This window comes from Lontra canadensis, unplaced genomic scaffold (assembly GCF_010015895.1).
Source record: "Lontra canadensis isolate GAN:19392208 unplaced genomic scaffold, GSC_riverotter_1.0 scaffold122, whole genome shotgun sequence".
NCBI lineage: Eukaryota > Metazoa > Chordata > Mammalia > Carnivora > Mustelidae > Lontra > Lontra canadensis.
In genome coordinates this window covers 2742784-2755716 of record NW_022631116.1, presented here as the reverse complement: position 1 = coordinate 2755716, position 12933 = coordinate 2742784, and the positions used below count along the sequence as shown (strand labels likewise).

Here is a 12933-nt window from a genome sequence, read left to right as displayed (position 1 = left end):
GGAGGGAGTTGTGCCAGCTCTGCTGAGAGGACTGATGATGTCTGTTGTGTTGGCCCACGTGGGGGTCGCCGATGGCCTCAGTAGATAGGGTTTCGGTTGAGTAATGGCAGTGGGTAGGGGAGCGAATGACAGGGGAAGAATGGAAGACAACCAGTAAACAAGATCAGATATTAGCTGGAGGACGATGTGGACTCCAGATTTCTTTTGTTAAAATCTTTTATTTTTAAGCAATCTCTACACTCAACTTGGGGCTTGAACTCGTAACCACAAGATCAAGAGTCACATGCTCTACTGACTGAGCCAGTCGGGTGCCCCAGATTTTTTTTTTTTTTTTTTTTTGTAATTGAGAGTTAACTATGTTTAAATGCCCATTAGAAGGATCCAGTGGAAAGGAAATGCTATTTCAATAAACCATAGATAGATTGGGGACATTGAATGGGTTAAATAGGTATGTTGGGAGGGGGAAAAAACAATCCTAAAATGAAAAGATTGGATATGTTGATTTGGACACTATTATGCCTGACCCTGAAAGTCCAGGGAAGAAGTTTGACATTGATGCATCCGGTGGGTGGGGTGGGGGTAGGGGGGAAATGCTTACAGATTCTAGAACAGAATAGGAAGCAAGATGTTTAAGTCATATTGGTCCATTAGGTCTCCAAGCTGGGAGAGACTGGAATCAGGAGTTCCTGTGAGGACAGTTCAGACATTTAGATGAAGCATTCTTAAGGACCTCGACTGGATCCATACCAAAAGGAAAACAAAGCAAAAATATGGAAACATTTCCAGAAACAGCAGGTTTTAGGGTTTTAGGTTTTGGGTGGTTACCAAAAAAGAAAGGGGGGAGGATGTTTAAATATATTTTTCTTTTAAAGATTTTTTAAATTTTATTTCAGAGAGAGTGATCAAGAGAGCACAAGCAGGGAGAGGGGCAAAGGGAGAGGAAGAAAGCTCCCAGCTGAGCAGAGAGCCCAATGCGGGACTCGTTCCCAGGACCCTGAGATCATCACCTTAGCTGAAGGTGAATGCTTAACTGACTGAGCCACCCAGGTGCCCTTCATTTGGCATTTTAGAATGTAACATATAAGGGGTACCTGGGTGGCTCAGTCATTAAGCATCTGCCTTCAACTCAGGTCATGATCCCAGCATCCTAGGATCGAGCCCCGCATTGGGCTCCCTGCTCTGTGGAGAGCCTGCTTCTCCCTCTCCCACTCCCCCTGCTTGTGTTCCCTCTCTTGCTGTCTCTGTCAAATAAATAAATAAAATCTTATAAAAAAATCATATTAGTCTTCCCAATTATGAGGTGGAGCTTGCTTTTATTTTAAATTCATGTAGTTTGACAGCCAGCCTCAGTAGGAATAAGTGATGGTCTGGTGTGAGGATGGGGAAAAGGCCCAGGAAGTAAGAGTGCCAGCCAAGCGGTCCCTGTTCCATCAGCCCCAGGCTTCCGGCCACCTCTCTGCCCCCCTTGCCATGGTGTATGTGTCAGGACCTGTGCCCCTTTTCAGGGTTCCAGGACATAATGCTTAGCAATGAGGCTTCTTTTTTTTTTTTTTTCTTTAGGATCTTATTTATTTGAGAGAGAGAGTGGGAGAGAAAGAGTGGAGGAGGGTCAGAGGGAGAAGTAGACTCCCTGCTGAGCTGGGAGCCTCATGAAGGACTTGAATCTGGGTCTCTGGGATCATGACCTGAACCGAAAACAGTTGCCCAACCGAGCCCCCCAAGCGCCCTAGCAGTGAGGCGTCTTTACTCACAGTACTTGAGGTGGACAGAGTCGTAGAGCCTCTGACTGACTGCATTCTGAGCAATAGGACTCACCCTTTGCGTCCAGGACGAGGGACACCTGCGCTGCATGAGGCGGTGAGCCGCCATGCACCAACCTTAGTCTGGTCCCCCAGTGAATTTTCGCCACCCTCTACACTTAACCTCTGGTAATTACAGTTTTGGAAATGATGCGTACAAAGCTGGGAAGAACCTTTAAAAAAAAAAAAAGCAACTTAGGAAAACAGTCATACTAGTGACTTCCTTCGGTGCTGATGAGGTGTCAGAAGGGATTACAGAAAAAGAACAGATGTAGTAACAAATACGACTGGATTGTGTATTTCATAACACACAGCTGGATGTCTTTCACAAATGTATTTGGACATTAAAAAATTCCTCTCGGTTTAGGTAAGGTGCAAGTAGTAACACCTATGTGGAGAATGAACTAAGATTTGGCAGCAGAGGGCGGAGTCCCCTGGGGCTGGAAATGATGACAGAGCTGATCTGTTGTGCAGTTTGAGGCCTGCCCGTCCAACAAACGGTCGAAAAGGAGCCTTAGTTTCAGTGTCTGTATACGGAAGGGCCAGCGGCTCTGTGATGACCAGTTCCAGATCCTCCCTGCTGTTCTGACGACAGTTGCGCCAAAACTGGACTCCCATCTTCCGTTGACCTTAGGGGCCCTTGGCATCATCAGGATTACCTAATCCAGCATTACTAAAACATTTTATTGCTGAGTGATTGCGATCTTCATTTTACAAGAATAATTAAATAAATCTTTTGTTCCCCGAGTGTTTTCTCCATTAAGTAGGATGCAAGTCAGCCAAAAGTACTGTGTGTATCATAGTAGTCTTAGCTCTCCAGTAATTTAGTTTGAAAAGTTACTGTAAAAACCATAGTTTTTCTGTATATTAGTATGATAGCTTACCTTCTTTTTTATTTTTAAAGATTTTATTTACTGGGGTGCCTGGGTGGCTCAGTCGTTAAGCATCTGCCTTCAGCTCAGGTCATGATCCCAGGGTTCTGGGATCGAGCTGCATAGGTCTCCCTGCTCAGTGGGGAGCCTGTTTCTTCCTCTCCCATCCCCCAGCTTGTGCTCTCTCTCTGTCAAATAAATAAGTAAAATGTTTTTTTAAAAGGAGAGAGCATTTAAAAGAGAGCAGGAGCAGGGGGAGGGGCAGAGGGAGAAGCAGACTCCCTGCTGAGTACAGAGCCTGAGAACATGCAGGGCTGGGTCACAGGACTCTGAGATTATGACCTGAGCCAGAATCAAGTCCTCCGCCCACCCAACTGAGCCACCCAGGTGCCCCCAGTTTAGCCTTTATTTCAGAGTTTTCAAGGGCACTTGACTGTTAGACGCAGCAGTGAATGGCATTGGCCTTCACATCATCACCTCCCGTTTCGGGATACTCGGATCCACAGGTGCTCCTTAGTCGCGTCCTGGCCACAGGTTTAGGGCTCCTGTGCCACGCTGGGCTCTGCTCCATGCTTGTGGACTGTGGCTGCTGCCAGTCTGTGCGGGCATCCCCCCGCCACTTTCTCCCTTTTGGAGCCCTGGGAATTGGTGACTCCTTCTAGGGTCCTTTGTTACTGGAGACCTTCCACCCAACGTGCAGAGTTAGTTAGGTAAGTCACAGCAGTCAGCCTCCAGTCATCAGGGGTCTTCCAGTTTGTAAAAATAGGTTCAAAATGTTCATTTACACGCTAACCTCTGAGGTGTGTTGAGGCATATAAGAGATTGATGTCTGGGATTTCACCCCCAGAATTTATTTTAATATTGTAATGTAGTATAGACCAAAATAGAAAACAGTTCCTTACTTACATTTCCCATTAAAGATCTGTATCACTTCCGTACTATGTAAATCCCTTTAACATTGAAAACTGTACCACAGTTGCATGCAAGGTGGCCCTGCTCCGTTTACTCTTGTTTCTCAGGATACAAATAAGCACACCTTTGCCACCTGTGATTAAAGCAGCGCGTCACTGGGTTAGATTAGTCTTAACGTGGTATTATTTGTGTGTCATGATTTCTCAGTCCAATTCATGCTCATTCACAAGATGTTGGTGAATTTGAAAAAAAATTTAAAAAATTCAAGATGAACTTGCATTTTGTCGGGAGGCTGTTCAGTTGCCAAGGTTACGGTTCAAACGCATTAAGCTGCAAGTTACAGAAAACCCAATTAACGGTGCCGTGAATGAAGGGTATTTACTGGTTTGTGTCATTGGAACGGCCGGCTCTAGGCTAAGCTCCAGGGTTGACAGATTGGGTAACTCCACGGTGCTACTAAGAATTCGGTTTCCTTCTTTGTGTACTCTGCGTTCTCTTCCTCTTGTGATGACAAGAGGTGGCAGCCATTCCCAGACTTTATATGACTCAACCCTCTCCTGCTGTTTCACCCAGAAACCTGCCTCGAACCAGCAACTGTGATGGGATGTAGTTATGAGAAGGAGCTCAGGCTTGGAGTCCAGCTTCCCCCAAAGTATAGGGCTGTGGGAGGAGGCACAGAAACACAGCCAGACCCAAATACTTATCCAGAGCCGGGGTGTGGGGGGCATGAGTAAAGGGCAACAGCTACCCTCTTCACTAACCCACGTGACTTGAAGTCACTTGGGTTTCATGTATAAAAGTACTTGCCTTGCTTCATTGGTTTCTACTCCTTCTGTCCTTAGGGGCCGTGCCAACAACCAAACGGACGGGCATTCCAGCTCCTCGAGAACTTTCAGCAACTGTCTCGAGGGAGAGAACCGTGCCACGCGGTCCCTCCAACCCCAGGAAGCCGGCGTCCAGTCCAACTTCTTCCAGCACGCCCACCCCTACTAAGCACCTGAGGACCACTTCCACAAGACCCAAGCAAGAGCCTGAAGGCGGGGAGAAGGCCGTGCTCGAGTCCCAGGTTCGGGAACTTCTCGCCGAAGCCAAAGCGAAAGACAGTGAAATTAACAAGCTTCGAAGCGAACTGAAGAAACGCAAGGAGAAAAGGACTCCAGGCGCTGAAGGAGCTGAGGCTTCAGACATCAGCCCAGACGGAACCTCCTCCTCGCCGGGGGACTCAGAACCCCTGATACGTGCTCTAGAGGAGAAAAACAAGAGTTTCCAGAAAGAACTTGCAGAGCTCGAGGAGGAGAACCGGGCCTTGAGGGAGAAACTGACTTACCTGGAGCATTCCCCAAATTCAGAGGGGGGCGTGAGTCACACCGGGGACAGCAGCTGCCCGACGTCCCTAACTCAGGAGTCAAGCTTCGGCAGCCCGACGGGGCATCAGTTGTCCAGGGATATTGAGGAGTTCGCAAACAGCAGACACGGAAATGCATTACGGACATCGGGCTCTTCGAGCAGCGACGTTACCAAAGCTTCTCTGTCCCCCGATGCCTCCGATTTTGAGCACATCGCAGCAGACACCCCCTCCCAGGCCCTGTCCTCCACCAGCAACCCCTTTAAGGGCTCCAAGTGTTCGACCAGCGGCAGTTCCCCTAACAACGTGAGCGAGCTGTCCCTGGCCTCCCTCACAGAAAAGATCCAGAAGATCGAGGAGAAGCATCACAGCACGGCTGAAGAGCTCCAGGCCACTTTGCAGGAACTGTCCGACCAGCAGCAGATGGTGCAGGAGCTGACCGCCGAAAACGAGAAGCTTGTGGACGAGAAGGCGCTCTTAGAAACGTCCTTCCACCAGCACCGGGAGAGAGCCGAGCAGCTGAGTCAAGAAAACGAGAAACTCCTGAACCTCTTGCAGGAGCGGGTGAAGAACGAGGAGCCCGCGGCGCAGGAGGGAAAGATCCTCGAGCTGGAGCAGAAGTGTGCCGAAATCCTGGACCAGGGCCGCTTCGAAAGAGAGAAGCTGCTCAACATCCAGCAGCAGCTGACCTGCAGCTTGCGGAAGGTCGAGGAGGAAAACCAAGGCGCTTTAGACATGATTAAACACCTGAAGGAAGAAAACGAAAAACTGAATGGGTGTCTGGACCTGGAACGGCGGAATAACGGCGCGATGGCTCAGAGTCTGGAGGAGTGCCGAGCCACGCTCGAAGGGCTGCGGATGGAACACGGGTCGCTGAAGGCTCATTTGGAGAACGAGAAGCAGAAGGCTACGGAGACCAGCCCCGTGGGGCACACGGCCGAGGGCCGTGAGGTTCAAGAGATGTTGAGGGTCGCTCGCGCGGAGAAGGAGCAGCTGGAGCTGTCTTGCACCGAGCTCAAGCAAGAGTTAGTGAAGGCCCACAGTGAAGTCAAACATGTTTCGAGCCTGCTGGCCAAGGTAAGGCAGGGTGTACCTCTGTCCCCATGTTGGCTCACCCTTCTTAGTCCTTCCCCTCCTTGAACTTCAGATTCACAGAGCGCAGAGAATCCAGTGCCCAGCCTGAAGGTCTGTTCCCTTCCGCACAGATCGGGGGCACAAAAATGAAACACTCCAATTTCTGACTGTGGCCAGTTCCAAGTGTAGCAGGGATAGAGTAAATTAAATGAGTGAGTACGACACAGGGAAAAAGAGTATCACAGGATAGCTCAGAGTCCAGTGCCAAGGAGGAGCGCCTAGAAAAATTGGGGACAAAGGAAGGTAGTGCAGGAGGGCTTCTTGGAAGAGGCAGCAAATAAGCTGAGTCTTACTGGCTCAGAATAAGAGGGACTTAACCCAGGCCTATCAGTTAGCATGCTTTGGGCTGCTGGTAACAGAGAATTAAACTCATCCCTAATTTTCCTACCAAGTAATAATATAACACTAATTTGTTGGGGCTTGTGGTGTTTTTTTTTTTTTCCCCCAGATTTATGTATGTGTGTGTCCTGCAAGTTAAAAAAAAAAATTTAGGGGTACCTGGGTGGCTCAGTAGGTTGGGAGTTTTATTTCAGCTTGGGTCACGGTCTCAGGGTCATGGGACCAAGCCCCACATAAAGCTCCCTGTTCAGCAGAGAGTCTGCTGGGGATCCTCTCTCCTGTTTCTTCCGTCCCTCACCCCCTACGCCCCCCAGCCCTGCTCACACGCATGCGAGCGCACGCACACACGCTCACACACACTCTTTCTCAAATATAAATAAGTGAATCTTCAAAAACATTTTAGGCTTATCTTGTCCATACTCTTTTTTTTTCATTCAGTATTTTCTGAGCATATTCTCATCATTATTCTTTGAAACATGAGTTTATGGCCAGACAGTAGTCTCTTCTATAAACATTTCATGTGTAATTTTCTGGTCACCTGTTTGTTGAACATTTATATTCTTTTCCAGTCTTTCGATATTGTAAACACTTTTTAAAATACCTGATTATTTCCTTAGGAAAAATTCCTAAACATTGGCCTACAGTGTCAGCATACGACCATTTTAAAGACGCTGCATACATTTCAGCCAGTTTGCCCCCCAGAAATACCATCCTGATCTGTTCCAACCAGCAGGTTCGTGAGAGTGCTCGTTTCCCTAAACCCCTTTCAAGGGCTTGGTATCAGGTCACTGGGTCATTCCCATCGGAGTTCATTGCCTCTTTTCTCCTCTCCTTCTTCGCTGGGAAAGATCTTCCCCAACCCACAGTGAAAGTAAATGATCACAATTTCAGTTTTAAAAATAATCCTTTAAAAAAATAAAATGAAAAATAAAATAAAATAAATAAAAATAATCCTTTGACTGTTCTGGAACTTGGTTACATGATGAAGATTGCCAGTAGCTCTAATATTCTGCTGGCTCACAGTGGTGCTGGGAAGGTACGGACAGGTGGCTTCCTGTTTCCTGTTCCCTCCAGGCTCTGGGGCTGTGATGTTCAGGCTCCCCGGGTGAGAGAGGATGAAGCCACTTCCCACCTTAGCACAGGGTTGTCACTGTTTTAAGAGACAAGTTGTGCCATGAGCTCACAGGGGATTTTTCTCTGTGGCTTCATCTGCCTTCAGATTAGTCTGTTGCTACTTGATCCTGGCATTGGGCCGTGTGGCGATCTGAGTGGTAGGTGGTGTTAGGAGTTGTTTTGTTTTAATCATTGTTGGTGTTCTAAATTTACAGAATCTTATTGGAAGTATGGAAGCAGTCCCATTAGAAGGTACTAGCCAGCTGCCTAATTGAAGTTTAAATTGGTAATTGGTAGCTTTATAGTAAGTTTTGGGGTCTGTGGAATGTTTCCCACCATCACTGTTGCAAAAAGCTCGAACTCCTGGGTGACCTTCTTAAAGTACCCCCTCGGTCCTTCCTCGGTCTCTTTGTACTTTGATTGACATTACGTTAAATGTACGTGTCACCAAGAAATATCATCTAGTATCTCAAGACTGTATCTTCACTTTTTCTGATCATGAAATTATATATTCATCACAGAAGGTTTAGAAACTACAGAAACACATGAAGAAGAAAATTAATGTTACCTTTAATGACACCACTTGGAGAAAAATGCTGCTAGCATTTTGCTATATGTCTTTCCGGATGTTTTCCCAGTGAATGCACATTTGGACAAGCGTACAGACTTGTATCAACATAATTAAAATATTAATAATCTTCTTATTCAGAAGGATAGAGTATGTCACTCCACATTCCTTGAATACAAAGACTGGGCTGGATTAGTTTATCTAGTGTTCTACTGTTAATTCTACTGTCAATCTGTTTGATTAATTTGTTTCTACTTTTATCTCTGTTCATCCTTTCATTCATTATTCATCCTTAGTATTTTGAGTAAAATTCTCTGTTTGTTTAAGTCTGTCATTTCTTGGTTGATAATGAAAGCATTTAAAGGTACGAATTTGCCCTTTATTGTAGCTTTAGCTACATGAAGACAACACAGTTTACAATTTTCTGGGATAAACTAAGTCTTATTTGAAGAAAAAGAAAAAAGGTTTGCATTCTCTGTGGAGTACCAGGAACAGCATACATGTTTTAAATCAAGCTGTTAATTTTATAATCATATATTACATATTTTTATATTACTTGCTGACATTTGTCAGTAGGGTGATAGAGGCTCTGACTGGTATTCTGAGGTAAGAGTGTGTGAGGCACCATGTCACACAGAGTGTCTTTTACATGTTTTGAGATCTTAGGTCTGTAATTTTGTGCCATCTTTTTTTCTTAAGATTTTATTTATTTATTTGACAGGGAGTGATAGAGAACACAAGTAGGCCAAGCAGCAGGCAGAGGCAGAAGGAGAAGCACACTCCCTGCCGAACAGGGAGCCTGATGTGGGGCTCAATCCCAGGATCCTGGGACCATGACCTGAGCCTGAGGCAGATGCTTAATGACTGAGCCAACCAGCCCCCCCCCTTTTTAAAGATTTTATTTCTTCATCTAAGAGTGAGAGCATGAGCCAGGGAGATACAGAAGGAGGAGGAGCAGGCTCCCCTCTGAACAGAGAGCCTGATGCGGGACTCGATCCCAAGACCCTGAGATCATGACCCAAGCTGAAGGCAGACGCTTAACTGATTGAGTTACCCAGGGGCCCCTAATTTTGTGCTGTCTTATGTGTGCAGATCTGATCAGTAGAGTTGGAACCTGTGCTAATCTTTATGTCCTTTTCTGTTACCTTCAGAAAGATAAAAACCCAGACTTCCTAGGCTGACTGGAAGCTTACTGTAGAAGCCCCAAAGCAGAATATTGACGAATGCACCAGCAGCCATGAATTCAAGTTTATAAGGTGTAAGGGACTCGTGCTCCCAAAGAAGCAGGAACACGTTCAGCACAAAACCATCATGAAGGAAAGGAAGGTGGTGGATTGGCAGGTGGAAAGCTTGGGTCATCCTGACTTAGCTAATGGTTCAGTCTGTGACCTTGGGCAGGCCCTTGTCTGCTGTACCGTGCTGAACAGAGAGATCTTGGCCTTGTTTAAAGGGAGCACCTTCAATATTCTATCAAGGATGCCTGTTGTAGGCATTTTGTTGTGTACCTTTTATTGAATGATACAAGTATTTTGCTTGCTTTTTTTTTTTTTTTTTTTTTTTTAAAGATTGGAGATTGAGGGCGCTTGGGTGGCTCAGTTGGTTGAGCAGCTGCCTTCAGCTCAGGTCATGATCCCAGACTTCTAGGATCGAGTCCCGCATCAGGCTCCCAGCTCCTTGGGGAGTCTGCTTCTCCCTCTGACCTTCTCCTCTCTCATGCTCTCTCTCACTCATTCTCTCTCAAATGAATAAATAAAATCTTTAAAAAAAAAAAAGGTTGGAGATTGAGTTTTTCTACATCTACTGTAGATCTGAGACCTCAGCTATGATCTTAGAGTAGTTTTTATGTGATCATGATGCTTCTCTGCTTGAACTTGTTCATGAGATAAATTACAGTAACAGATTTTCTAAGGTAGTCTAGTGTTAAATCATCTTTGCATTCCCCGGAGTAAATTCTAATTCTTCAGTTCTCAGTGGCCTCACCAGACATTTTCGCGTAGAGCTCTCATGTTTAACTGCCGTAAGCCGATGTCAGGGTGAGTGTCCCACTCATCACCAAGCAGTTTTCTTGGTGATGAACAGCTTCTACCTGAACTCTGCATTCATCCGCTATAATTCTCAGCAGAAGGTGAATATTATGAGAAAATGAGATCACCTGTTTTTAGAGAGGAAAAGCAATACCAAACCATCCTATGACCTGATAGTGGTAGTAAGTTGGTGTAAGTTTCCAGTTTGGCTAAGTTACGTTAAGTGATTCAGATGCTGTGAGAAGAGCCTCTGAAAAGCCTTAAAATAAACTTTTTTTTTTTTTTTAAAGATTTATTTATTTATTTATTTACTTGATAGAGATCACAAATAGGCAGAGAGGCAGGCAGAGAGGGTGGGGGAAGCAGGCTTCCTGCTGAGCAGGGAGCCCAATGCGGGGCTCCATCCCAGGATCCCGAGATCATGACCTGAGCTGAAGGCAGAGGCTTTAACCCATTGAGCCACCCAGGTGCCCCGATTAAAATGTACTTTTTGGGGGGTGGGGTGTACAGGGTGGATCTGTTCCTCACACGGTAAATGGAAAATTGGTAGGACATCTACAGTCATTGTGATGATTTCGGAGGTTTTTTATTATTCTCCTTTCTTTGTCTTCTGCTCTTATCTCCATTCTTGTCAGCTTCTCTGATACCCAATAGGAACATTCTGCTGGGGGCTTACTGGGTGATTATAAACCATGCCTCTCTGTATGACTTTGAGGAGGGGTTTCCTTTCCACAGAGTCCGGGTGGCTCAGCCTCCTATAAGCCACGCACATGTCTGCCCCGGCCAGAGGCAAGCAGAGTGTCATAGCATGGGATTCCTACACTTGATCTTAGCCAAAAGGCCGAGAAGCGATACAGCATGGGATTCCTGGTTTTCTGGACAATAATGCAGTCCAGGTTTCTGTTTTTCTGACGTTGAGATTTTCAGTTATTCAGGATCTTGATTTCAAGTTAGAATATTTTTATAAGTCTTGAAACCCAGAAGTTCTAAAAGAAAATACTGACCCCCCCCCCAACCCACTCCACCCTGCCCCCAAGGGCAAAAGCTTATAGGTGGTGTCCTTAGAGATTTAGTTCTTTTTTTTTAAGGTTTGTTTTGTTTTGTTTTAAAGATTTTATTTATTTATTTGACAGAGAGAGATCACAAGTAGACGGAGAGGCAGGCAGAGAGAGAGAGAGGGAAGCAGGCTCCCCGCTGAGCAGAGAGCCCGATGAGGGACTCGATCCCAGGACACTGAGATCATGACCTGAGCCGAAGGCAGCGGCTTAACCCACTGAGCCACCCAGGTGTCCCTTTTTTTAAGGTTTTATTTATTTGACACAGATACAGAGTACAAGTAGGCAGAGCAGCAGGCAGAGGGAGAGGAAGAAGCAGGCTCCCCGCTGAGTAGGGAGCCGGATGCAGGGCTCGATCCTAGCACCCTGACATCATGACCTGGGCCAAAAACAGCTGCTTAACCGACTGAGCCACCCAGGCGCGCCGAGATTTAGTTCTTACTATAGAAACTCAGGTGTCTCTTCCAGAGGAGAAACGAGATTATAAAGCAACACTTGCTGTGAACGGTTGGGGAAAACTAGGGGTACAGTAATCCCTGTGTGACCAGTATTGGTCACCAGCCCAAACTCATTAGGGGGGCCATTGGCCACAAGTGGCAAAACCAGAATTTGAGAGAAAGATGTGGCCAAGGACATGCCCTCAGCTCTGTGTGGTCATTGTCCCCATGGCAGATCAGCTGGGATCACCTGTACGGAAGCCCCCTGCCCGACCCTGGCATCTTGGAGGAGGTCAGAAGTATTGGAAAATCTGTATAGGTGGAGATCAGGAGAACGTACGGATGGACCCCTTCCCCTTCGTGCGTCACGCACTGGGTACTCTTGGGAGAGTCGGTTAAGGTTGAACTGTTCAGGCTAAAGACATGGACATTGAGGTGGTCCTCAGCTCAGTTTCCCCATTCTCTCCTTTGCCTTTGGCTGACAATAGTTATCAGTTCTCTGGGCGGACCAGAGTCCGGTGACTTTGTGCTGGGAAGAAGGCAGTAAGAAACTTGTGTGGGGACGCCTGGGTGACTCCATGGGTTAAGTGTCTGACTCTTGATTTTGGCTCAGGTCGTGATCTGAGGCTCCAAGTGGGGCGTGGAACCTCCTTAAGATTCTCTCCCTTGCCCTCTGCCCCTCCCCTTCCACCCCTGCCTTGTGCATGCACCGGTGATCTATCTCTCTCTCTCTCTCTCTCTCTCTCTAAAAAAAAAAAAAAGAAAAGGAAAAGAATTTGTGTGACAGACCCTGCTTTCTAGCTCTCCCGAGGAAGTTGAGAGGAGACACTTATCCAGACAGCTTGGGGAAAGGCCTGCAAGTTCTGCAGGGGAAGCCTTCAAGGTGGGCCGTTGCTCAGGGACTGGGCCTCAGGCCTCAGTCTGGTAGCCCAGAGCTTGAAGCCTGCTGTGCACCAGGAGCTGGAGCTTGGGAAGTGTCCTCTGTAGAGCCAGAACGCCCTTTCGTCCTTTAGTAGGTCAGACAGGACAGTCATGTGGCCCAGGACACAGAGCAGTCACATGTCGCCGTGACTGGCAGTTCCCTCCACTCCCCAACCTCCCCCCCACTACTACCAACTAGGGCTCTGTTCTTGCAACCTTGTGCAGGGGGGTGGGAGCTGAACCTGAGGGTTTGGCCAGGAGACATCCCATGTTTGAGTAAGAGTGGTCTTGCCAGTAGACCCTGACCCACAGGATCTGTGCTCCCGCTCCCTGTGCCCCCATGTAACTCAGGGGGTGGGCACCACTTCTCCCGCGGACCCAGTGTGGTCCCCCCTTTCTGGATTTCCTGGGCTG

The 12933-nt window shown here is 47.0% G+C and overlaps 1 protein-coding gene across 4 annotated transcripts in view; it reads left to right on the top strand.

Annotated features, from left to right (window-relative positions):
- SPECC1 (sperm antigen with calponin homology and coiled-coil domains 1) overlaps window positions 1-12933 on the top strand; it is a 218428-nt gene that overhangs the window by 109211 nt on the left and 96284 nt on the right. For all 4 annotated transcript variants that reach the window (XM_032841337.1, XM_032841336.1, XM_032841338.1 and 1 more), the window contains one exon: window positions 4426-6005. In XM_032841337.1, coding sequence (XP_032697228.1) covers window positions 4426-6005 — 1580 coding nt within the window. The remainder of the gene's footprint in view (window positions 1-4425; window positions 6006-12933) is intronic.